Raw genomic sequence first — 25,385 nt, 5'->3', positions numbered from 1 at the left:
TTGTTGTTTGTTCATTGTATCTACAGATTTATGATTTATGAGAGAAATAGTTTGACTCCTCTTTTTTTTTTTTTTTTTGCTATCAAATCGCGATTCTAACGAACCAGTTATCTTCCTTCTTGCCCTCTCCTTTTATTTATATATTGTAACTATATACTTGATATCTATTCGTAAATATTACGATACTTGTGAAAAGCTAGACGAACTTTGGAAATGTTCAGAAAATTCTTAAAAGCCTTAGGAATTTTTATCTCCTATGATAACCTTAAGAGTTTTCAAAATATACAAAGAAAATTGGAATTTATTGCTGAAATCTTTAAGAATTATTATTTTTTACGACAGTTGAAGTTACAAACAATTCATTCAACACGTTTAATGTTACGACGATAACTCCATCAATTTGACGCAATGAAAATTAATTTTCTTCTGTATTTATATCTATTAGATTTTTCTATCATTTTTAATGAAATATTTATTCATTACTGAACAACGAGGCAATTTTGCAGCAGCGGCCTGACGGGCTAACTGGGACAGCTTGACTAAATGAAACTAATTAATCCAAAGCTTTGTTGGCAGAGAGTCTCGTTATCTGCCAAACGATGCTACGATACTAAATCGAAACGTTGTCATTCGCCAGCTTTCGATTCCTAAATTTAACGAAGGTCCTTCGCCATGCAAGTAGCAATTTTGAAAACTAAATACGTTTGCATATTGTCCGCGATAAATCAAGAATTTTCAGCTTTTGAAAGCTGATACTTTCGAAGAAGATACTCTTCCTAAAAAAAAATTATCCAGAAGAAGGTTTCAAAGAAATTATTATGATGCGCCAACCGTAATTTAAAACTTTGCTGCGAGGAATTTAGAAAATAAAAAGTTAAGACGAAACAGTAAATGAAATTGAAATACGAAATTAAAAGTACGATGAAAGTTTGAACGAAACGTAAACCTTTTTAAATCAGGCGGAATTTGTTTTTTCTTCCTTGCGATATATCCGCGGAGTTGATAATAAATTTAAATACCGTTGAATAAGCAGAAAATCGAAGTTACATTTACAATTTAAAGGAAGAAACGTTCGAAGAGAAGATTCCACTTTGTCGTGTCATAAATGCCAGTCTGATATTCTAGAACGAATGTCAAAGCTTCCGTAGTTTTGTGACGTGTAACAACGACGCAGAAGAGTATCGTATTCTCGGCGGGAGCTGCGTGTTTCGGTGAAACCGGAGAAGCCGAGAAATATCGCGCGCGGCGTTCGTATTGTACGAGGGGACAAACTTTCTTTGTTCTGTCTTATTTCGAATTCGGAACAGAGCCTCGCCGTAGAGATAGTCGAACAGATAGTTCGACCAAACTTTGATTATGTTTGATTCCATTAGGATGCGGAATATTGTATTTGTTACGTGGAAGAAAGTATCACTGGTTGGACTATGGATGTTTACGCGTTTGAGGTGTGTTGCAACGCGCAAGAGTATACAGGGTGGTTGGTAACTGGCGGTACGAGCGGAAAGGGGGTGATTCTAGGCGAAAAAAGAAGTCGAAAATATAGAATAAAAATTTTTGTTTTTTTCAAATTTTTCCATCGAGACAACGATCTACAGTGAGATCCGGTATAACGTACCGCACGCGTACCGAGCGAAAATTCAAAGTCGATTTTCTCGAAAACAAAGCCTCGAACGAAAAATTTGTATTCTATATTTTCGACTTCTTTTTTCGCCTAGAATCACCCCCTTTCCGCTTGTACCACCAGTTACCAACCACCCTGTATACTCCCAACTCACTATACTTCGAACAGTTCTTATTAAACTGCCGATGTTTACGCAAATTCACATTTACGTACTGTTTCCTCCATGTAACGCGAGTGGCGTAAAGTTTATAAGGGTAACATGGGGTGGCGAGTGGAAAATTGAAACATTATGTAAATTACGAGCGTTTCTGTAGATTGAAATTTCTCATAAATGTAGTTATCGCAAGTTAGTTTTAAGATTTATATTATTTCTGAATAAAGTTTCGTATTCCCGAAAATTGTATTCGATTAAACAATTTCTCTCGTTGGAAAGGAATTGGAGAATATAACGGGTGATCGTAATATATGATATAATTTCGCAAAACGAATTTAAAATACGACACGATTGATTCGTATAACAATAACGAACGAATAACTTGCGAAATGAACATTAATTTCTTGCTTCTTCGATAATGCACGAAGGCCTAATTTCATCTACAATAGCCTGCTAAAGTTAAACAGCCGATGGTCTCGAGCTGGTCGATACTTTTTTATCAAACTGTCGGAAATGTACACGTAAACAGACAACAATATACAACGCATTCCAGCAACTGGTTTCACATACGATAAAATTAACTTCCGATGGCCAAGGAAAACCGGTATTCAACCATGTTACCCAGTGCATTTGTTTTCGAAGAAGTTTCGAGTGGAATTTCGATTGGAAAAAGATAAGTCGAGAATAGAAACCAGCGTAAGCAACGAACTCGCGTAAACATGGTATCATCGATCGATGGATCAACGAATTTTTAACATCGAATAACGACATTTTCATTCTTCAACTTATTGTATATTTATTTATCGTATGCAAATTTAATTTACATTCGATTCGTACGTCCTTAAGAAGCTTCAGACGCAATTTCTATCGTTTTTCTTTCAACGAAAAAAAAAAAAAAAAAAGAGAAAAAATAAACGATTCTGAATAAATGGAAATTTTGTTACAATAAAAAAGTTATCGTTATAAACAGTACACGTTAACAAAAGCAAACTCCATAAATATTTGTACACATACGCAGCTATTTCTATGAAAAATCTGTGGATAAACTTTTCGATAGTATCGTCTATATGGAACTGCACGATACAGCGATTTCAATGATCGAAGCTCTGTTGGATACCGTTCATTCAGTGGCCTGTGAATTCGTGTGTATGCGTTATACGTGCAGTACGCGTCTATTTTCATGGAAATTTCGCGCGGTGTGAACAGCTAACGGATAAAACGCGTGGCCCTTTCAACAGACAGATTGAACACGCGCGAGCCTTTTGAAATTTATGAAAGAACATAAAAATCAAAGGGAGTAATTAATCGAATTATTACACACGCGGTAATTTTCAGGGAATCGGAGAGGTGGAGATAGAGCGAATAAATTAAAGTGGAAACGTTTCACTTTTATTTATGAGAGAACGTAAAAATGGAAAAGAGCAATTCGTTGAATTTTTATAAAGAGGTCGGGATAAAGCGAGTAAATTAAAGTGAAAATGTTTTACTTCCATCGAAGGTGATGTTTACGATCAAAGAGTAGGGGAAATTTTCAATAGCCTTTTCAATCGGTTTCAACAGCACGACGTTCAATTAATATCCGTCAATCTTACTCGGAAAACAGATATGTTTTGTAGAAATACATAAGAAACATCGTTTTTTTAAACAATTCTGATTTCACGGTCCGAAGACTACAAGTCTTTTCAAACGAAATAATGGAAACTAAAACAACATCGTTTTTTGTATTTTTCTATTGTCTTTAGTCCGTTGTTTATTTTTCCTTCTTCTCAACTATTTATCAAACAGTTCCAATCTCCAGTTACTACAAACAAATCTATTTTCATCGAACCTTTACAATCCATTAATTTTTTCTCGCACAAATATTTATTTACATTTATTCCTCCATAGAAGTTATCAATTTCCCCCAAAATCGTCTTCTATTTTCCTTCGGTTTTTTAAAGCTATCCATCAAAATAGCCGAAATTGCTCAGTCAGCAAAAATGCATTCACCTTTCGTCCAATAAATCTGTCGATTTCCACCACAAAGATAACTCGCCAACCTTTCGTTATATCTGTCCGTACATTGTTACCAATTTTTTCTAAAAATTCTCTCTCCTTTTGTCCTCCTTCGTCTATTTTCTCGTGGAAAAGAATTCTGTGAGTATCGGTGATTGATGACGATAAATATTATCGTATTTCCATCACTGAATATCATGATTACTAAGAAAGTGTCGACTCTCCAAAAACTCGAAGTAAATAAATCAAGTTATTCGCGGCGAAAATTAAGTAACAAGTAAGGACACGTCTGATAAAATTCGGAATGGAATAAAAAACCGTGTTAATACGCTTCAAGGATTGTCCACGAAATTCTTTACGTAAGGAATTCGTAACGCAATCGGCTGTCCTCGAGGAGCCGGTTGCTGGATCGCCAGTAAAAAGGAATCCAGGCTTCCGCCACGGTTCGATCGATTACAAAATCATCTCGTAACGCGTTTCTTTCTGCATCCAAGGGAAACCAGGGAGAGAATAAGAGAAGGCTGACCTTTCTCACTATTGACGTAATTCAAGAGGAATCTTCTCAGACTATTTTTCACGACCGTTCGATATCGGTGTACAAACGCGTTTAAATCTATTTCCGATTATTCAGAGATACACGACACTCATAATGGTACTTCTGCATCCAGTTTTCTTTCTTTTTTCTTTTCAATCGACGAAACGAATTCAACGAATTTCAATGAATTAAATGACTCTCCAATTTTTTAACTAGTGTAAAATAGGTTTAACGAAAAGAAAGTTACCGTGTAATTTCGTGTCAATCGGTATGCATGGACGATGTGTTCTTGAATTTTGCAAGATATTTTCACTGATGTTACGATGACCGATAAAATTAATTTTATTCTTGCAATAGATATAGGGATTATTAAAAATATTCGCTCAAGTATAGTTATTGGCATCGATAGAAAAATGAATAGCGAGTATAGCAAAGCAAATTCCATGTATAAATGATTATTTAATTATCGTGGTCGTAAGGAAATATGTAGGAAATATAGTAAACAAAATGTCGTCGTTTCTAAATTAGCGAAGAGCTAATGAAATTCAGAAATTAGGTAAAATTCTAATTCGAGAAACGGAAGCAATATTTTCTCGGATATTTACTCAAGAATTGCCAACAAGTATGTAGTAGGAAGCAACAGTAGGTCAGGTGCTTTGTGAAGTTATATCGCCGCCAACTAGAATTACATAATGAGCATGATCTATTAGTATTTCGCGGCCAGCCAGAGCTTCGAAAATTTATCTAACATAGAATTCTCATTATCCACAAATGATACTTGAATGAATATTATTCGAATATTTGTTCTGTTCGCGAAAGAAAATTGAAATATCATGAAAAATCAAGTATATACAAAATGTACAATGGTCCAAGAGCAGGCATCATTTTTATGACATTTCCAACGATCTCACTAATAAATAATTAAGTCGTTGAATCATCAAACTGGCCAATTCTAAGTTTCCAAATTTCCCTCTCGGCATATTATAAATATTTTCTCGTCGAATATCGAGTCCAGAAAAAAAGCGAATTAATTCGTAATTTCATAATTTTTATCTGCCAAAATGATACGAAATCTGTCTTTTAAATACGAACTTCAAGTATCCCAAGACACGATAAACGTGCACGCGCCGAAATCTTGCCGATATCAGCTCTTAACCTTAACCATTCTGATAACGTTTCACTCGTCCGTGTAGCTAAGATATCACACGATTGTGCAAGAAATTTGAAAAAAATGCCAAATTTCTTCCTTTCTAGATTAAATTACCATTAAAACGCTATATACTGAAATAAAATATATACTAATAATAGAATACTAATAATTTAATAATATAACGATATTACAATAATTTAACATCGTATCTAATATCAGGAAATAAATTTACGGAAACGTTCGATCTTTCCTCGAGTTAATTTCAAATCGAATCGCGTAAACCTATCGAGAGTCTCGTTTCGAGTCTTCGCTCAGACCGTTCGCAGTTGAAACCATAAGCTTCTCTTACATCATCTTTCTCACTTTGCCGTCTCTCGTCGAGCAGACACATTTTGTTATAGAAAATTAGGTCAAACTTGCGTATCGGCGTTTACCGTTTAAACACCAGAGAAGCAGTGCCAAAGTTTCGACAGTTCGATTATCCTTTAATCCGATTCAATGGCTCGTATCAGCCATCGCGAACTTACAAAATGGATCCATCGATCAACTCGTTACTTCCGCGGAAATATTTGCTGGGGAAACGATTGGGAGGAAAAATTTGGTGGAAAATTCGTGGGAGGATTTCTTGGAATTTTGTAAAGAGAAATAAGGGACGCGTGATAAATCAGGTAGAATTAGAAGAATTTCATCGAATTTCCATAAATTCCGCGGAATTTTCCTTAATTCGTAGCAATCTCGCGGAATTTCGCGAAATTCGTAGAATTTTGTAAAATTGTGCCGCAAAATTCGACGGAATTTTCAAGCCAACGACTTAAACAAAAACACCAATCTGCAATTTATCCGAAGACCATGGCGAAGATTCGACGTTCACCGAGGAATTCAATGGAACTTAGACCGAGAAAGCAGGTTATTCGAAAACCTTGTTGGAAAATTCAATCGCAATTTTAATAAACGTTCCGCTTAACGTAAAGCCGAGCGAGAAAGATTCAAAGTCGATAAATTACACAAAACTGGAGCGGAATAGACGGAACAAACCGGTTGAGAAGTTCGTTTGAAACTTCATTGGAACACTCGTTCAAACACTTAATTAATTAAGAAAAATTGTAACTCCGCCGTTAAGTGAAATGACTCACGAATCAACTTAACGACGAACTATGGTCAGTCGTGAGAACATTCAAGCTGGGAACAGTGACGAAACACGACGTTGTCATTAACTTGACGCCACGGTCGACCGATAAACGACTCGCCTAACGCACGATAAATCTGATAGGGGAGCGAGAGATTAGGGGGATTGGAGTACCGCAAGAGTGCTCCGAACACAGGCTGATAATGCTTGGAGATACTGAAACCTGTTCCTATACCAATTTCATCACCATCTTCGCCGTGAAACTTCGTGTATTGGATCGAAGCTAGTGTTCTCCTGGAATATCTAAAATCGAACTGTCTCCTACGATCCTTGTCTTTCTTATTTTTCCCTCTGTTTACGAGGCAAGAGAGACGAATAATTATTTTTCGTGAAAAACATATAATTTGTACGTTTCGCGTGTCTTACGAGATAGCAATTTTTAAACGTATCAGCAGAATTATACTTTTGTTCGATTTTTCCAAAATATCGATAATCGTAAAGTAAACATCGCAATATATTTGCCACTTTTCACGAAATTGTATTTTTATTTGACTTCGGCGTTATTTTAGAATTAACTTTGCAATTAAACTTATACGTTTCTTGAACGCTTGAAAAATATCGATCGTTGCAATGAAAATTAGGCCGGTGACGAAACGTTTTTCGTCTACTGCTAAGAAAGAGAAAGAAATCGTATGTATTGTTCGTATATTCCTAAGGAAACCGAGAATCAGGGCAACATTGACAAACGAGCGCGATTCTACACGAATTTTTCATTGCTTTTTGTAGTTTAACACGCGTGCTTTTCTGGTCGGTACGCCAACGTAATTTTGCTTTATCACGATAAATTCGAGCTACCGAAAAGTGCACGGTACGAATATATTTTTCCACTTGCGCCAATCAAAAATAATTCACAAGCAACTTCCCTCTTGTTTATCGACCAATCTCGATAAAACTTTTCCTCAAATCATTTTCACTCGTCGGCAATTATCTCTCTGCTCGTAAATGAAACTCGAGATATCATTATCAAATATATTAAATTTTCGAGTTTCGTCCTTGGCAATAAAAAAATGAACGAGTTTAAAATACATGCAGATTTTGTGACACTCGGTCCGTTTAATTCTTCGTTTATCTATACTCGATCGTAATTAATTCGGCAATTTAACCAAAGATACTCGCTTAAATCAGCAACTCTGTCGCACGATTTCGCAATCTAATAAAATTCCCCTTCCCATTCATCAACAGCAGTAATTTAATAACCCAATAACATTCAATAACCCGGTACATCTCTGCTTCTCTCATTTATTTTCATGACCCACTGTGACGTGCGATACCTGAATTTCACCGTACAACAACATTTGGATAGTTACACATGGACAACGATTATGTCCATATTTTCTGCGTTACGTAAAACATTTTGAAATTTCACTAGCACAGTAGCGAGACCGGACTGCTATTATTATGTTAATCAAATTTGAAGTTAATCCGAAAATGAACGTCGAAAACGCAAGATATTTATCGGAAGAAATGAACGAACTGTGAAAAATTCATGGAAAGGCTCGTGGAAACAAGAATTTCGAAAAGATTCGTTAAAGAGCTTATCGAAACAGCTGCTCGATGAAAAATCCCACGAAAGTTAGGGAAATTTCGAAGAAAAATGAATTTCTTGCTCGAAAGGACTAGCTGCGAAGTGTAATTATACCGAGTGGCCAAGCGAATTTCGCAACGTATCGAACCTGATGCAGTCGACAGCTACGTTACGACATTTTCACCGATGTACACGGATTCCATGACCGTCGATTAATTTCGGCCGCAATTGACGACCCGGTCTAACCAGTCGTGTGACCATAAAGCACCAGGACTCGTATCCGCGTTCCGACGATCAATCGAGATCGAGCCCGTTGGAATGCTTTAACGCAGATGACACAGAATTTTCGTGGACTTCTTGGAATGTCAGGCAAAAGTCGGCTGTAATTGCACGAAACTAGATGAAATAGTGGAAGATTTTCACGGAATTTGGCAATATCTGCCTGAAGTTTGATTACCTTGCCACGACTTTGTGAAATTACGTAGAATTTCCGGACATTTTGTGGAAATTCTTAGAATTTTATGGAAGTAGAAAAGTTGGCGGGATTTTGCGAAATTATTTAAAATTTTATAGGAATCCTTAGAATTTCGTAAAGATACGAAATGTCCGAATATTTTGCAGAAATTCGTCGAGTTTTATAAAAATTCCAAATTTCTTAGAATTTTTAGGATCTTCCTAAAATTTTGTAAAAATTTATAGAAATTCACAGAAATAGCTAGAAAATTTTACAGCACCGTGCCAAATGTTTGCGCGCACGCGCACGCCTCATTTCCTCGATTTGTGCGAAAATTGACGAAATTGTGTCAGATATTGCACAATTTCAACGAGATATTCAGAGCTGCGCGCAATTATAAAAACTTGTGAGCTGTTTTAAAGACGATGCGATTAACTTTTGAAAAACTTTGTACAATTTTACGAAACTCGACGATATCTTGTCGAAATTGAAGCGATTTGAACAGCAACCTTGTCACAGCTTTTCGCAACATCGAAATTGCGGTACGAGAAAGTTCATAAAATCTAAAATTCATTCGAAAGCATAGAATAAAATAACAAAAAACAAAAAATTGCGTGAGTGGAATTTACACGAAAAATTGAGAACTGGGTTAGAATAATTCGAAAGAGCTTTGATATTAAATCCGTGCCATCTGCGAAAGCATTTATTACGCAGATCGTGTCGGAAATTCCAAAAATACAGCACATATTCCCATAAACTCTGCGAAATTTCTGTTTAATAATCCTGAAACCTTTGAAATTTACGCGAATCATCTTTCAATGTCCAGCCATCGAAATCAGATGTTATTTTTCGATTCTGCGTTTATAGTGGCTACAAAAATTATCATTTATATCACTGAATACTATTATAGTATCTCTACGATATCATTATTACACTATACACCGCTATTATTTCATTTACATACCAATTAGTTCGATCCAATTGTAATAAATTAAATAAATTAGAAAAATGTAACAGATATTGCGACTTTGTATCTTGAATCTTAAATTTGTACAAAAATCGGAACAAATAGGAGGAAGAACGCTTGATGGGAGACTAACTATGCGCATAAAAATTCTGTTTGTAGCCACTGTACGTTCGATCTCTCTCAATGCTGCATAATGTGTGAATTTTGCGAAAGTTTAACTCGACGCGTTATACCTTTCATTATTTATGTACGTTTAACGATGTTTTTAACCTTTCGCTGTATTTTCTCACTCCACGCAGCGTTACTTTTATTTTCTCTCTCTCTCTCTCTCTCGATTTATGTAACGACAGATATGAATGTTAATGCGCGTGCAGCGAATGCATATTTGATAGCAATTCGAACGAGAAAGAAAGAAAGAACGCCACGCATATGATTATAAATATTCAACGCTGTTTCAGGTCGCGTTCGTTGCATATTTATGAAACCTGTTTGGCTATTGCGAAAATCCGCCGTTCCCTCGAATTTAGACCATTGTTCCGCATATGTTTTTCCAGCAACGATATTCTACTCTCTTCTATGGCCGTTTCGTTTCCAACAGGTATTGGCCAATCCTCTCACTGAAAATTTTATTTCCAACATCTACGTAGATACGCTTCACGACCTGAATTTTATCGATGTATTAGATACAGAGATTCGAGAAAGTGTCGCGACACTCGTGTCAATTTACGAACGTATTACGCGCGTTGTAGTTCCGCGTTTTGAAATTTTCCTACCACCGTTACGAAACACCAACATTATGTTAGCGTTGCTAATGTTTGCAAGAGATCTGAAAGCATACGTAGAAACTATAAAAGACATTTAGAGTGGAAATCGAGTATCGATTCTATAGGACGTGAGAATAAATGACGAAATTTCGGATGATAAATACTGGAACATTTTCAATGATATTATGTTACCAGCAAACGCGTGAAACAAAGGATATCTCATTTGTACGTTCGAAGAAATTTTCCAAAAATTTGAGCTCGTTGAATTAAATCGAGGTAATTCGATGTAAATTAATTAAATGGCGCGTTTATCGATGAAAATATTAAATTACCAAATATTACCAACGGAAAGAAATTATAATTAACGAATGTATTAATTGTACAGGTTGGCGAGAATATAAAGTAAATTCCATCGTTGTAGTGTTCATCGATTCACATACAGAAAGAGATCTGACCTAGGATACGTTCGATAATTCTGAAAACGAAAAACGGTAAGCATTTCGTCAAATGTCGATCCAACGATATTACGTTCACATCTACGCTATTCGGTCTGTACAAACAGAGCATCTCCAATCATGATTGATCGACTGATCAATCTCTACAAATAGGGATTTCCAATTGGTAATTATCAGACGATCAAATTTCTCATGTCTGTAGTAGCATAATATCCTGCAGGATATTAATGTCACGAATGTTAATTTTCCAATCGTCTCTTGACCAATTTTTTCATAATTATGTAATAGTCGATGATCATTGATACCAAAAAACTTGGGCTAATTTTGAAGTAGTCAATGGTATTATAGTTCGCCAAAGATCATTCCAAATAAACTATAGCACATTTGTAGATAGCCTGCTCAATTTATAAATAACGACTTGAACGTTCTGAAATAACGCGACGATGCGTTGCAAAATACAACACGGTGTTCGTTCTTCGTATGAAAAATTGCAGATCTTCGAACAATCTAAATTTATTCCTACAGATACCGTGATACAACCTTCAAAGGCAGAAAAATCAAATCAAATTTCTTCGAATAATTGTTCAAACAGCGTAAATCCAGTCCACGTCATCAAACTCGCGTAGATAGTATAACGCAATTTCTAATATCCTAAAAATGAGAAACTTATATCTCTAGCTTGGTCCACAAAATCATTCCCACGTTTCCTATAAAAAGAAGATTGGAGATTCTCGAATAACCTAGATCCGATCTCCGTTATCCGAATCTTTTCGATCATGCACAGATATCATCAGCAGGATCTTCGAAATCACGAGAACCACAAGAAAAATCAATCTCCTCTACTCCGCTAATTGTTAACTTTCATCTACGAAACCATTCTCGTCCTTTCTACAAACAAAAGAATGAAGAATCTGCCAATTGAGATCCAGTTCGCGTTATCAAACTCCATAAATACGACACTCCAAAGTCACTGAAAATCAAATTAAACATCAATCTCTCTCGATGCCCGATTCTGATATAGAACGTCATTCTCGTCCTTGTTACGAGGAAGAAAACAGAAAAAGAAAAAAGATACAAAATCCTCAAACCTAGATCCAGTTCGCGTTATCAAATCCCATAAATACGACGTAACACGACCTCGGAAATCGAAAAGATCGCGTTAGAAATCCATTTGCCAAATCCCGAAATCCCCGAAATCCCCCATCTTCGTCTTTCACACGTTCCAACCAAAACACCACCGTAAGAAAAAGATCACACCATCGCGCAACGTGAACGTTAGCGAGCCTCGCTGCACGATCAACCGTGTCCCTGTCAGGCTAGTTGATCACGGAATGACCGCAGGTTGCTTGGAAGGCGGTTGAAAATCAATTGGAAACTGCGTCGTTCGCGCGATCCAAAGCAGCAGGGACAGTTTCAAGGACGACTGTACGTGGCGCGGATCGATCGAACGCGCTTGATCGGTCGATCGAATGTCGTATCGCGGCGCGTTACGCGTACACAGGAAGCGGAAACGGAGCGTTTGATTCACGTGACGGGAACGCTGGGTGTACTGGCGTTGTCGGATACCTCGTGTTCGTCGCGACGTCCAACTGGCCAGGCTGATCTGCTTTCGCCGAGATTTCACCGCCAGGCTTAGGGGAAGGGGCGCGATTTGCGCGGGAAACTTGCGCGCCGCGAACCACCACTTGTGTCTGTCCCTCTTTCTCCCACTCTTTGGTGCTGGCTTTCGTTTGATCTTTTACTCATGGAATCTTTTTTATCATCCTGATTTTACTCGAGGAGCTACAGTATCGTGTACACGTTCGAGTCTGCGTATCAAACTTATCGAGACCAATTTTTCACGATGACTACGGTAACCTATAACTTCGTATATGGTTTGTTGAAACTTGAAGGAAAAAGCGATTGTAAAGGAACATGTTGGACTACTCTTATTATGGAATCGTATGTAACTATGAGTTTTGGTGACATGTCTTGGACTGTGCTACGTATTAATCTCGTAGAAACGTGGTTTTCTTTTTTATAGTGGCCAGAGTAACGTAATGGTTTGGTAACTATGATTCGTTGAAATTTGAAAGAAGAAGCGACTGAAAGGAACATGTTGGACTACTCTTATTATGGAATCGTATGTAACTATGAGTTTTGGTGACATGTCTTGGACTGTGCTACGTATTAATCTCGTAGAAACGTGGTTTTCTTTTTTACAGTGGCCAGAGTAACGTAATGGTTTGGACTGTGATTCGTTGAAATTTGAAAGAAGAAGCGATCGAAAAGGAACATGTTGGACTACTCTTATTATGGAATCGTATGACTGTAGGCGTCAGTGATGTGTGTTGAACTGTACATAGGATGAATCTTTTAGAGATGGCTTTCCAATAGCGACTACGGTAACGTAATAATTTGCACTGTAATTTATCGAAGTCTGAAAGACGAAGTTATCAAAAATGAATATTTTAACTACCTTTAACGATCGATAATCGAACGTGAAAATAAATTCAACGTCATTTGTAACTGGCAAATTTTTACTACTCTTTCTTTACCATCTTTGTGCCGCTTATCAGATGATTTTTAAAATTTAATTATTAATTTATTTTTGTTCCGTTTACTATTCTACAGGGGACTTTAGGAGAATTTCTATCACAGTGTATACTGTACAATGATAAGCAAGTTCTCGTTAACATTTTTAACATGGACATGAACATTTATCGCGTTCTTATTCTTGACGTAACTGTTTCGTCTCCAAGGACGTGTAAAATACGGAGGAAAGTTGTCGAAGAGAAAGAAAATAAAGCGGAATAAAGTAAAAGTTAAGTGTATGTACACTGTGGTGTCGTATTATTGTAACGAAGAATTCTCAGAGAGTTAGGGAAAATCGTGAAAGCAGCAAAGTGGACGAAGCCGACGAAAAAACGTAAAAATACTGCGAAATGGACGAAGAAGAAATGTTCTTGGGACAGAAATGGGGGAATCCCTCGGAAAGCCTCGATTTACCGAGAAACATCATTTCTGTATAAAAACACCAATTTTAGACGAGGGCAACTGGATTTCAGAACTAAAGCCACGGAAATCAAATCTGTTGGCTCGTCCAGTGTTCCTAAAGTCCATTGTAGAATATTAAACGGAACGGAAATAAATAAATAATGAAATTTAAAAAATTATCTGATAACCGGCACAAAGACGCTAAAGAAAAAGTAGATCAAAATTTGCCAGTTGCAAATGACGTTGAATTTATTTTCACGTTCGATTATCGATCGTTAAAGATAATTAAAAAATGTTTATTCATTCGTTGACCTGTTTGTAAGATCCATTGGATATGGAAAACAGATTACTTTGAGAGCGTAAAGAAGGACGATAATTATTTTCTATGTTAAAAAGAAAAAGAGTAATCTATTTTCTAATTGATTTATACAAATCCTTCGTTTCGTTCTAAATGTCCCTACGATATTCTAGCAAAATTGTTGAATCATAATAAAAATTCTCTCGCTCTCTTTAAATTCGAAATCGCAAGACATTTATTGCAGGAAGTTCGTTGCGAAACGTGAATTTAAGTTTCGAAGAACGTGGTATAAACGTTGAAATATTTCAAGCTCGAACTATCCAGTTCAAAGTCGATGACTTTCTGCTGGCGAATAATTCGAGAAAAAGATTGGAAATTATAGACAGACTATCGATTATTGCCGAAAATAATCGAAGGCCAAGAATACGGAAGATAATATTTCAAACCGGACGCTAAATCAACCTTCTACGTTTGTTCGTCGCTTTCTGTAAATGGGAAAAGTAAAGGAGATGAATAAACGAGCTTCGTACGAGAAAACGTGACGAGCGGACGCCAAGATAAACGTAGACGATCACTCGATAGCTTGCGAGGAACGAGCAGGATGTATAAAAACATGGAATTTCTTGAAAAAACGTTTGATCCAACAATCAGTAACTCGATATGTACAGATATATTTGAAGAAATACTTGGTAACACGAAATAATTTATACTTTGTTTCAACTCGAATCCAATCTGCTCATAAATTAGAATAATAAATCGCAAGAATAAATCTTCATAAATCAGAATAGAACATTTCTTAATAGTCATTCCGTACTTTGTGTTTGCAATATTTCGCAAAACTAATTTCCATTTTTCTTATTGTGCAACAGTTAATTCCGCTCATTAATTTATCGATCTTCTTCATTTCCAAAAAATTCGAAGAAATTTAATCCAAAGTATAATTATTGCCACCATAATTTGGAATTAAATCACCGATCCAACACGATCTATCCTGCCGACTATATTTGGAATATTTCACAAAATTGATTTTCATTCTTCTCGTTGTACAACGGTTAACTCTGATCGATATCTGATTTTCGTTTCTAAAAATTCTAAGAAATTCGTACGATAAATCGCCGTAATTTATTCATTCCACGGATATTATAACGTCAGAATTTATTCCAAAGAACAATTACTTTATAATTGGAAATTAAAGCAGCAATTTAACGTAGCCTGTTATAATCTTCGCTGACACACCTTTTACTTTCTCGCTTTATTCCCCTTTTTCTAACTTTCCTAACTTTTCCTCGCGCATTTCATATTTCGCTACATTTGTCTCCTCGTCTCAACTTTCTCGTCTTCTCTCGCTTCTCCGCGTTTCCTCTTCTTCCTTTCGCTCTCTTAGAATCTTTTTATTTACCCACGATAAATATTTCATTCTCTCCATTTACGAATTACGGCTGGCCGCGAACGTTGATCGGTGAGTTCTGCTGCGTCGACTTAAGCGGAAACGACACTCGAGAAACAGAATCACGAGAAACGATACAAATTGAAACGTTTGAGAAACACTCGCGAATGGAAATGACTTACTTGTGTGGCAAACGAGCCTCTTGATACATAATATATTTAAATGAGATCTCGTTTCATTTTTCTAATTTTCTAGGACGCATTTGTCGAACTGGCAATAACAGTCGAACAATTTATTCCAAAGAACGGTTAATGGTTATTTCGTGATCGAAACACGAGCCGACGATTATGTACGAATAATACATTAGCCTAATTAATTTTATTCGTCCTCGCAAGCTGGTTTCAGTCCTTAAAAAAATCTTTTTTCTTTTATTAAATATATTATTTTTGATTTTTGTATTTCTAATTCAAAGTTTAAATCGCTGTCTCGTGTCCGTTGAGAATAATCGTGGCAAAGAATGATATTTGAAATATTTACGGCCCGGATGGACCAGGACGTCGTTCGATTCCTGACGAAACTAGCCGCAAAACTTGCGAAATGAAACGACGTACTTTAGCGTAGAAGATTTCGCAAATTTTAGAAGAAACGAATTTCACAGGAAAATAAACCAGTACAAGATTAAGTTAATTTACAGGAAATGAAATTAATCCCGATATACTTCGGGATTGATTGTCGTATATATCAATGCCGGATAGTTCAGGGTAATGAAAATTCCAAAATGCTTAACGCTAAATGGAAATAATTGAGAAATACTTGACGCTGGATCCAAGTTAGTCCGAAAATAAATCACACTGAATCGGAATAACCTTAAAATACTTCACCAGGGATAAAAATAGTCTGAGAATAATTCACACTGAAATAAACCAATCCCGAAATAATCCGCTCTAAGACAAACCAGTCCGAAAATAATTTACTCTCGGGCAAAATCAATCCCGTGACACTTTACGTTGAACGATAAATCGCAAACACTTTACGTTAAATCGAAGTAATCCGAGAGCAAATCGCACCGTTATTAATAAAAATAATTGGTGAAAATGTTTCACGCTGAATTGAAATAACGCGAGAACACCTTACGCTAAATTAATAAAATAATCGGAAGATATTTTTCAAGTGAAATAAACGTCGCGCAAAGATTTCAAGAGACCGGGAATACGTGTTACGAGAAACAAGAAGCAAACAAGTGGCAATAAATTACAAGTGGCTGTAAAAGTGGCGTAAAATCTTTGAAAAGTCGCGCAACGACATTGATTTCGCGAGAACGCGCAATGCTGATCGTTGACCAGCTGTTCTGGTCGTTCACGGAGAACGGAAACGACTGTACTGGCGGACATTAATTCCCGCCACAGTGATTACCACGTACGATACACACACGCGTCTACCTCTATTCACAAATGACACTTGTCTTGACGCAGAAACTGGCTGGTCGTTATTTTAATGAACGCGTCAATCGGCCTCAATTCCACGGATTCTTCGACTGTAACTCTCTGGACCGTAAAACCGCCATCACGATGAGCGAATAGTTGTTCTCAAGGTCGAATTGAAAACATCATTCGCAATCCTGCGAAATTGACAGCTGTGGTTTCGTCGTAATGAACTTGTCCATTTCCAAGGTATTGTTCTCTTCACTCGTGACAGTTTGGCTTTCGGTTAGCTTGACGATTTCAATGACAATTTGGAAGATGATTAGAGTTAGGTGGAATCGTTGTAAACCCGAAAATAACGATATTATAAATGAAGTTAGTTTAGTGATCAGTATCTTGTTAAGGAAATATATTCGTAAGAAATTTCATTGACAAAATTTACTTTTTTTACAATTATTTAAAAATTTAATAATAACGTCTCAGACGCAGTTATTTTACTATCTAACGCGTTTAAAAAAGAAATATTCTTTCTTAAGGAAATATTTCTAAGAAATTTCCGTTTCGTCTGTTTCCCAGAAGTCGCGTGAAAATCTCTGGAAGCAAATCTAACAACAATAACAACGTTTTAAATGCAATTATTCGAGCATCGTGTAAAAGTGTTAAAAAATTCAAAAATAACGAGCACGTCGTAGATGCAATTATTTTAATATTTAAAACGATCTTGCAAAAACATTGTTTACAAATTTCGTTTAAAAAAACGGATACTTTGTTACTTTTAACTGGCGTAATCTGGAAAACGACGAGAAACCTCGAAAGCGCGATATTCGATTTAAAAATCTACTCAGTAGCATGGGGAAATTTAGCGTTCAAACGCGTTTGGCCAAAAGCGAATTAGCGACGAACACCGATCGTTGATCGATCGAAATCGGTTTCGAAAACCTGGATATTATGCAAACGTAGTTGGAAAATAAATCGCACAGCGTATAGTGGCCGCTCGAACGTGTCCAATCGCTGTTTTCCCATCGTCCATTGGTCAATATTGATTTTCCGGAAGGAATTCAGCTACAGCCACGTTGCACGCTCACGTTCCTAACATTTGAAAGCAACCTGTGACTCGTTAACGCGTGGAAAATAACTTTTCCTAATGTACGCTTGACTCGGAAAAATCTCAGAAATTTTCCAAATGAACATTCCTTTATATTATATAATAAACGAATTAAAAATTATGAATAAAAGTTTAACAAAAATATCTGCTAGCCATCCGCGGTCGGAGACGATTTTGAAAGGACATAGAAAAAGGAGAAACGCAAAGAACTTTTCGTATAAATTACCAACTTGTATCGGTAATGCTTGCTTTTCGTTTTTATTAAATCTGTCTTTTTTTCTCTCTCCTACTTTGAATAAATTACAAGCGTATTTGTAATTTTATAATTTGTTGTTTTACGCCATTTATGCTAAGATGTAGCGTCGGTAAAACGGCTTTGAATTCAAATTAAACGCTGTTTTCCCTACTGCGTTAGACTTCAACTACGTTTCAATTTTCTCCAAGTCGAAAAACAAAACGTTCTACTCGCGTGTCGCAACAATTCTACGAAGCTTTTCTTCTACACCTGGACGATACTCGCGATCTCTTCGACTTACATCGAATATTCGTTGCTATATTCGAACATCCGACAATATCTATTCCAAGTATATGAAACTTAAGTACTTACGTAAGTACTAACCTATACCAAATACTATATAATTCAAACTGTTCGATTCACGGCCTACATATTTTATCTTCGAAATTGAATTCAAACTACGCGATCCATCGAACGTACGCCGTGATACCCGGGAAAATTTCCTTAATTTCTCTTAATTTTTATCAAATCCTGAGAATAAATTTGCTTCTAACTGTTTTCGTCGCTTTGATTAAAACATATGTCGAGGCAAGTAACAAAATGGAAATATTTCATAGAGCGCGTGAAACATTCTCGTAAAAATGTAGAAAAATGCTGGAAATAAACGTCAATTTAAGAAAAGGAAATATTTCTCTACATATATGCGCCACATCAGGCGATATTAAAATAATTTCTGAAACGATAGCTACGAGAATTTTCTCCTCCTATTGATCGATTTAATTATATGTTATTCGATAACACGCTATTTATAGAAACGTACACGTTTTATTATCAATCTACAGCAACGCAATATTGTCAACAATGCTATTAAATTGCCACAAGGTTTTGCACAACGTAGTAATTAACCAAGCTCATCCAGCCTGATTGCCGTCATTACAAGAAACCACGAAACAGTTCACGATGAATAAACAAATTGTCTAGCCGAGGGAGGCACGTTTGCAAGGACTTTCTCGACAAGAATTCATCGTTTGTCGTTTGCTGCGTTTTATTCGGTAGATGTGCAGCATGTGCTGTTTAAATGGAAAGGTTCGCATATGTGGGAAAACACGAACGATACGAAAAAGTGTACGAGACGAAAGTTGTACGACAAAGATGGGCACGTGCTGTGCTTTTATCTGTTTCACCTTGCAACGATTTTGAAACTGCCGTAAACGCGACGTTACGATTTTCCAATGGATACTACCACGTTTTATCAGATACCGCGATAGTCGACGTTCAAACGCTACGAACCTGTGTCTTTCGCGCCAATCCGCTATCGATTTAAACTCGACAGGGCGATACAGCGAACGACTTGAAGCGACTTCTGGAAACATCAGAAAATTACAACCTTGCGTTGTCGGCAACGTTATACCAGCGTTATGAAAAACGTCTTTCATGCTGTACCATGGCATATCGAATTCTAAAGTTCGCGCGTTACGAGTTTGCAGCGTTTCGAGAACGTGCGAACGTCAGCTACGCGAATATTTAAGAAAAGAAAAAAGAAAAAAAAGAAAAATGGAGCTTCGCGTTTGAAAATTGGAGTATCGCGTTTGCAGGACGTTCCAAGACGATCGGAGAGCGAAGCAGATAAAAGCAGAGTACGTGCCTCTCGATGCCATACGACTTTTATCCGAAATATTTTTTCGTAACATTCGTATTTTTGCAGGTGTTGCAACCTTGCCGGTAAAACAGCGACACACAGTATAGAAAATGATAAATGCATGATAAATCAATTTAATCTGCCTCGATTTAGACTTGGTCTACTCCTTTGCTTACACAGCTTTACAATGCACGTGATTTAAAAAATATTTATAAAAAGATTTCTCACGCGTATCTGCTAGGTGAACCGCGACCTCCGCATGCTGGTTAATTAATGGTTCGCAACAGTCGACCTAATTAGTTGAACTTTAACGCGCTTTAGTGGTTGTAAATTACAACGAAAAAAAAAAAAAAAGAAGAAGAAGAAAAGAAATAAGAAGAAGAAAAAGTTCGATCGAGACACAGGCTATTTACGGATAAAAATCGCGATGAAATATTCGGATGGAGAATGAGGATGGAAATTTCAGACGGTTGCCTGGAGTTTAGAAGACTAAGAAGGAAGACTATAACTCGTCACGAAAATTGATGTTACGTAAAAGCGTAGAAACGAAGCAGAAGACGGTTCTTTCATGGCGGCCGTTAAAGCGTAATTGCTCGCGACAGCCTCGTAAACATCTCGTCTCTCGAGTATTTTGCGCGCCCGTAATTAACGCGCGCCTTTCCTCTTCCTATTGTTCGCCATGCAATCTCGTCAACATCGCGTCAATATCCGCGCAACTTTCCCGCTTTGACCCGTGCACTTCGTAAAATTTCGTTTCTCTGCGATCCGAAACCAGTCGCCTGAGAACGAAACATTGCCAGCAATTGAAAAAATCGCGTGCTTATCGTTGAAAAACTTAGGAAGGATCTTTAAAGCAAAGGTTTGTGAGGAACGTTGGAAGAAGATTTTACGATGCCACAAAATCCAGGAAAAATGAAACAGCTAGAAGACGAATGGTTGAAAGGGAACTACGTGTTCCAGATAATATTCTCTTGGCGCGTGAATTTTCCAGAGCGCTACTTTCTTCAAATCCTCTCGTCGCTCTACGGAAAAATGTATCAGGCTGACGTGGTTCGACACTGATCGGTTTAGAAGACATTTTTACTACGATTCTGTAGAATTTGTCGCATGCGAGACAAAGAAAACGATTCTGTCGTTAACAGGACCATCTTGAAACAAATTCATAAATAACGACGCGCCGCGTCACTCTACGTTTCTTCTTGTTTCTCACGTCCCACGGAATCAAAGTTGAAGTATCTTTTAAGCTAATCGCTTCTCCGTCGTGTTAGCCTAATTTTATTGGATCGGCAACTAAGCGATTACGGATTTTAGCGTTAGGTGGTATTGACAAACTCCGCAATCATTTAGTTGCCAAGCCACCACCACCAATATACCACGCGTCTAAATTGTAAGAAACTGATACGACCGAGTCGTAACAAATAACGTGACTAAATTATGACAGCCAATGTGTAACGATGTAACGTAATCGAAATGGTCAAAGAGGAACATATCAATGTTTAAAAACTGAAGCGATAAAACGCGAAAACCTGGCTGCCGAAAAATTAAAAAATGCACGAACGATGCAAATTCTTCCGCGAAACTGGACACGAGAGTGGCGATAATCCGGCTACGACAGATGGAGCGAAGCGAACACTCGGCACGCTGTTTGCTCTCGTCGAGATAAAAATATTTACACGCGGTGCACTCGCTGCTGCACTCGATGCACCGTGAAAATATTTACAGCTCTGGGTATCCGTGATACTGTCTCGATTAATATCGAATTTTATCGCTGTTTCGTCTCTCTCCAGCTTTTAAACGACGTTCCGAATTTACTTTCCATATACACGTTTGATAAAAATTCCTCGGCAAGCAGACCTTCGTCTTCTATTTTTCCTTATTTGATCTAATCAACGTTCCTAATTGTCCAGTACAATTAATCACATTTTTCTTTCTCTTTTTTCAAGGGGTTAGCAATTTTTCAAGTTTGTATTTTTTTCGATGCTGAATTTTAATCGCACGATTCTTTGTAAGTAAATGGAAGAATGAATATTACTCAATTATTGAAACAGAGGATAATTTCATTAAGCAAAGAACGATGATTTCGTCGCTTAAGAAACGACGATCTCGTTAATTAAGGAACGATGATTTTATTATTTGAAAAAACGAGGGAACAACGTTAGCTACTTTGTGAAAGATTAAGAAGACAAATTTTCTAGAATTTAGATAGGAAATTCTTTGAAAGTTCGATAATAGTTTCCACCCCATCCGCCTCCGCCGCCCAACTTCAATGACGATCCTTTAAGCTCCGGTAAATTCCTTTTTTTAAACCTCATCCTCCTACACTTCGCCTCCGTGTCCTTTTGTCTGAAAGTGTATCCTTGGAAAAAGGTGTATTATGATACCCATCGAAGTTGTCTTTCAGTCTGCTAAGAGATAGACAGAGAAGATTATAGGGTTCCAATAAAACGGAAACTTGGAAGCTCGGATAAGAAAGTGACCTATAAAGAATATATTACAGTCAGCTTGTACCTCGATTATTTTCTTAAATGCCAAAGTAGTACGATTATAATGTTTATAAAACAAACAATCGCCAGCCCTTTGTTTATTTATTTATAACGATAAACGTGTAAAAAATCCTGCAGAAAATCCGATAGAAAAATATTCCTTGACACGGTTATGTTTCAAAAATATACGTCTTCTCAGGGACATGAAACAATTATGTTTGAAAAGATATACGTGTTTTCTTTTTCTAAAATTTCTTCTACAGTCAAGTTGAAAGTTGCCAAAGAAAAATGGTGAATTAGAAAAAAAAAAAAAAAAAAAAAAAATACAGGAAAACTCACAACCTGTCGATTGTCGAGAGATAATTATTTATTTGCACGTAGTACAGCCGGAAGACCAAAGATCGCATCGTTCATGGGATGTCCTGATATATTAAAAAAATGCACGTGTCTTCAAAAAAAAAAAAGCACGCGTCATCCATTTTCAGGTGTACAGTTTGCACCAACAAACCGTTGGTTGCAGCATACTGCATACTGAAATTACGTAATAATGCGACTTACCTACTGGGATCTGTTGAAACCCTGAAAATGACAATTCGTTTTTATTCGAGAACCTTCTACTATAATCGTCGCATGCCGTTAATTAGTTACGTTAATAAACGCAGCCTAAACAATTCCACTCTCGTCCCTACGTTTATATCTACTTGTTACTTTTCCAACAATTCCACTACCAAATTTTTCCCTCTTTTTTTTTTTTTTTTTTTTTTTACAACCTTTTTCCCCGCCATTTTCGAACAACGAAACAAAAAGTTACAAAGGAGGAAGATTAAAGTATCCGTACAATCGATATACGCCAATTATTTTGAAACTCGTTCATCGGGGAATTCGTTTGGCTGTGTGGGCGTAATTCTCGCTTTTATTCCTTTCTGCTATTTGTTTATCGTGATACAAAATAGGAGGGAAAATGTGGAACAATGCACGTGTATCGTCTCGTGTATCCGCGCGTGTTCGTAAGCATCGATTTTATCAGCGCGATTCTGCCATGTGCCTTCGCGAGAAATCCATTTACAATGCAACTCCCCGGGGGTTTAATCTTTCCCAGAAACCGAAAAACAGAACAAAAGAAAACAGAGATCCGAACGTCCAATAAGAAATCTGAAATCGATCGCTGTTACTTCGAACGGTTGCTAATTGCGTGTTTCTACTTTGAACAACCTGTAATTAATGTTTGTCAAAAAATTGTTACAACGGAAAATAATGGTAACTGGATCGTGTTATGCAGAAAGGAACCATTCCACGAATGTTAAAAATTTAAATACGAATCTTGAAAAATTGAAATTGTAGAGCGGATAGAGTTGCAAATTTTCATGTATCGTAATAAAACTGAAGATTATCCTGCACAATTTATATCTTTTCTTATTTGAGAAAAAAAAGAGAGAATATTTCGAGAAACAGTTTGCGTAGTTAAATTTGTTAGTAAAAAAATAGGCAACTTTTGCTCGAAAGATATTTTTCTACTCCGTATAGTTTGCAAAATATTCGAAAAAAAACATTGCATTAGGTTAACGATTGTGTTAACAACATGACGTTTTTCCTTCTAGATATTGTAATTTACCTGCACTTCTTAATTATAGAGTACAAAATTAAAAAAAGATACAACTTAAATATATCTTAAAGAACTATCTGACACGGTTGAAATTTAAAAAAAAAAGGAAATAGTTAAGATAACAGTGAGAATTATTCAGCGAATGAACTGATTATTTCCTGCACGACAGATCGCGATTCTAATCTACCAAATTATTGAAACGAAAGCAAAAATGATGGCAAAGAAAAATCGACTGAAAGCACGCCACAAAGTAACTCAACAGGTAACTGAACTACTCAGCTCGAAAATTATACATGTATATGGCAGAATTTCTTTTTTTCTCTTTTCCTTTTTCTCTTTTCTTTCGGATAGCGAACGGTTCCATGCACTTTAGCCAACCCCTGTTTCGTTCGCTATATGTGTGTGACAGAGAAAGAGAAAAAGGAAGCGGTTAAAGAGGCAGCGAATCGAATCGAATCGAATCGATTTAATAGCGATCGTAATTATCGTGGCGAGGGGTGTCGATTAGTTTTGTAAGTGTGTTTCTGTGGCTAGATGTATATGTGAAGTGAAACGAGAGAAACTGATATATAATATATAATAGGATCGTGTACATACGGTCGCTCCATAACAACCTCTGCTTCTTTGTATCTGCAACCCAAGGATCAGAAATATGATTCGCATTATCACACCCCGCACCCGTTCATTGCGATTTAAAAAAAAAGAAAAAAAAGAAATAGATTCTTTTCCGTTGCGTGCAACAAGGCGTGAATACTCGGAATAAAAAGATAAAATATCTCTGAAAGAATTTTTATTATTTTTACGATCGATTATATTATGGAAAATAATCTTTGGAAGACGAAAAACTACCAACTTAAAAATTTCCGTACGAATATCTTTCCAATTTTTGTAAGTTTATTCATTTTTTTGTTTTTTGTTTTTTTTTGTAGAAATGGATTGTAATCTAAAAATTTGTATATAGAAATTTTTCCAATTTACAGGCATTACATTTTCTATCGATTTTTCCACGCAGTATAGTTTTTCAGGATTTTCATCCTTGATTAACAGAGCAGGGAGTATGTTTCTTTTTATTGCAAGACATTTGCAATATATTTTCACAACCTTGCTGCAATTTTATATACAAAGACTACAAACAAGTGATATAATAAAAAATAGAAGATAGAAACATATGTTAAGCATCAACACCATAGAAAGCTACGATATTTTATCAAGCTACACTAAGAGGAAGAAAGATCGCAGACTGTTCTTGCACAATTATTAATATTGGCACGAATACGCTGTGATAGGGATGCATCATTCGATTATTTATCTTCAAAAACCAGAATTGCGGAAGAATAAAGATTTCTATGTAGAATTTTATTCCTGATTAGAGTAATAATTCTGTTAAGTGAACTGTTTTCGAATGCAAGACACGTTTCACACATGCGTGGTT

General features: G+C 36.6%; 1 protein-coding gene across 16 annotated transcripts in view; it reads right to left on the bottom strand.

Annotated features, from left to right (window-relative positions):
- dnc (phosphodiesterase dunce) overlaps positions 1-25,385 on the bottom strand; it is a 352,460-nt gene that overhangs the window by 58,645 nt on the left and 268,430 nt on the right. For 11 of the 16 annotated variants that reach the window (XM_069129701.1, XM_069129696.1, XM_069129697.1 and 8 more), the window contains 2 exons: positions 24,551-24,583; positions 22,909-22,929 (listed from right to left, as the gene is read on the bottom strand). The exons of 1 other annotated variant lie outside the window; for it this stretch is intronic. In XM_069129701.1, coding sequence (XP_068985802.1) covers positions 22,909-22,929; positions 24,551-24,583 — 54 coding nt within the window. Of the gene's footprint in view, positions 1-11,894; positions 12,395-22,908; positions 22,930-24,550; positions 24,584-25,385 lie in introns of those variants that run through there. 4 more of the 16 variants (XM_069129689.1, XM_069129690.1, XM_069129702.1 and 1 more) reach the window with 4 other exon arrangements.

This window comes from Bombus flavifrons, chromosome 16 (genome assembly GCF_040668555.2).
Source record: "Bombus flavifrons isolate JBK064 chromosome 16, iyBomFlav1_principal, whole genome shotgun sequence".
Taxonomy (NCBI): domain Eukaryota; kingdom Metazoa; phylum Arthropoda; class Insecta; order Hymenoptera; family Apidae; genus Bombus; species Bombus flavifrons.
The sequence above is the reverse complement of the archived record's forward strand: the minus strand, read 5'-3'. Positions and strand labels throughout refer to the sequence as shown.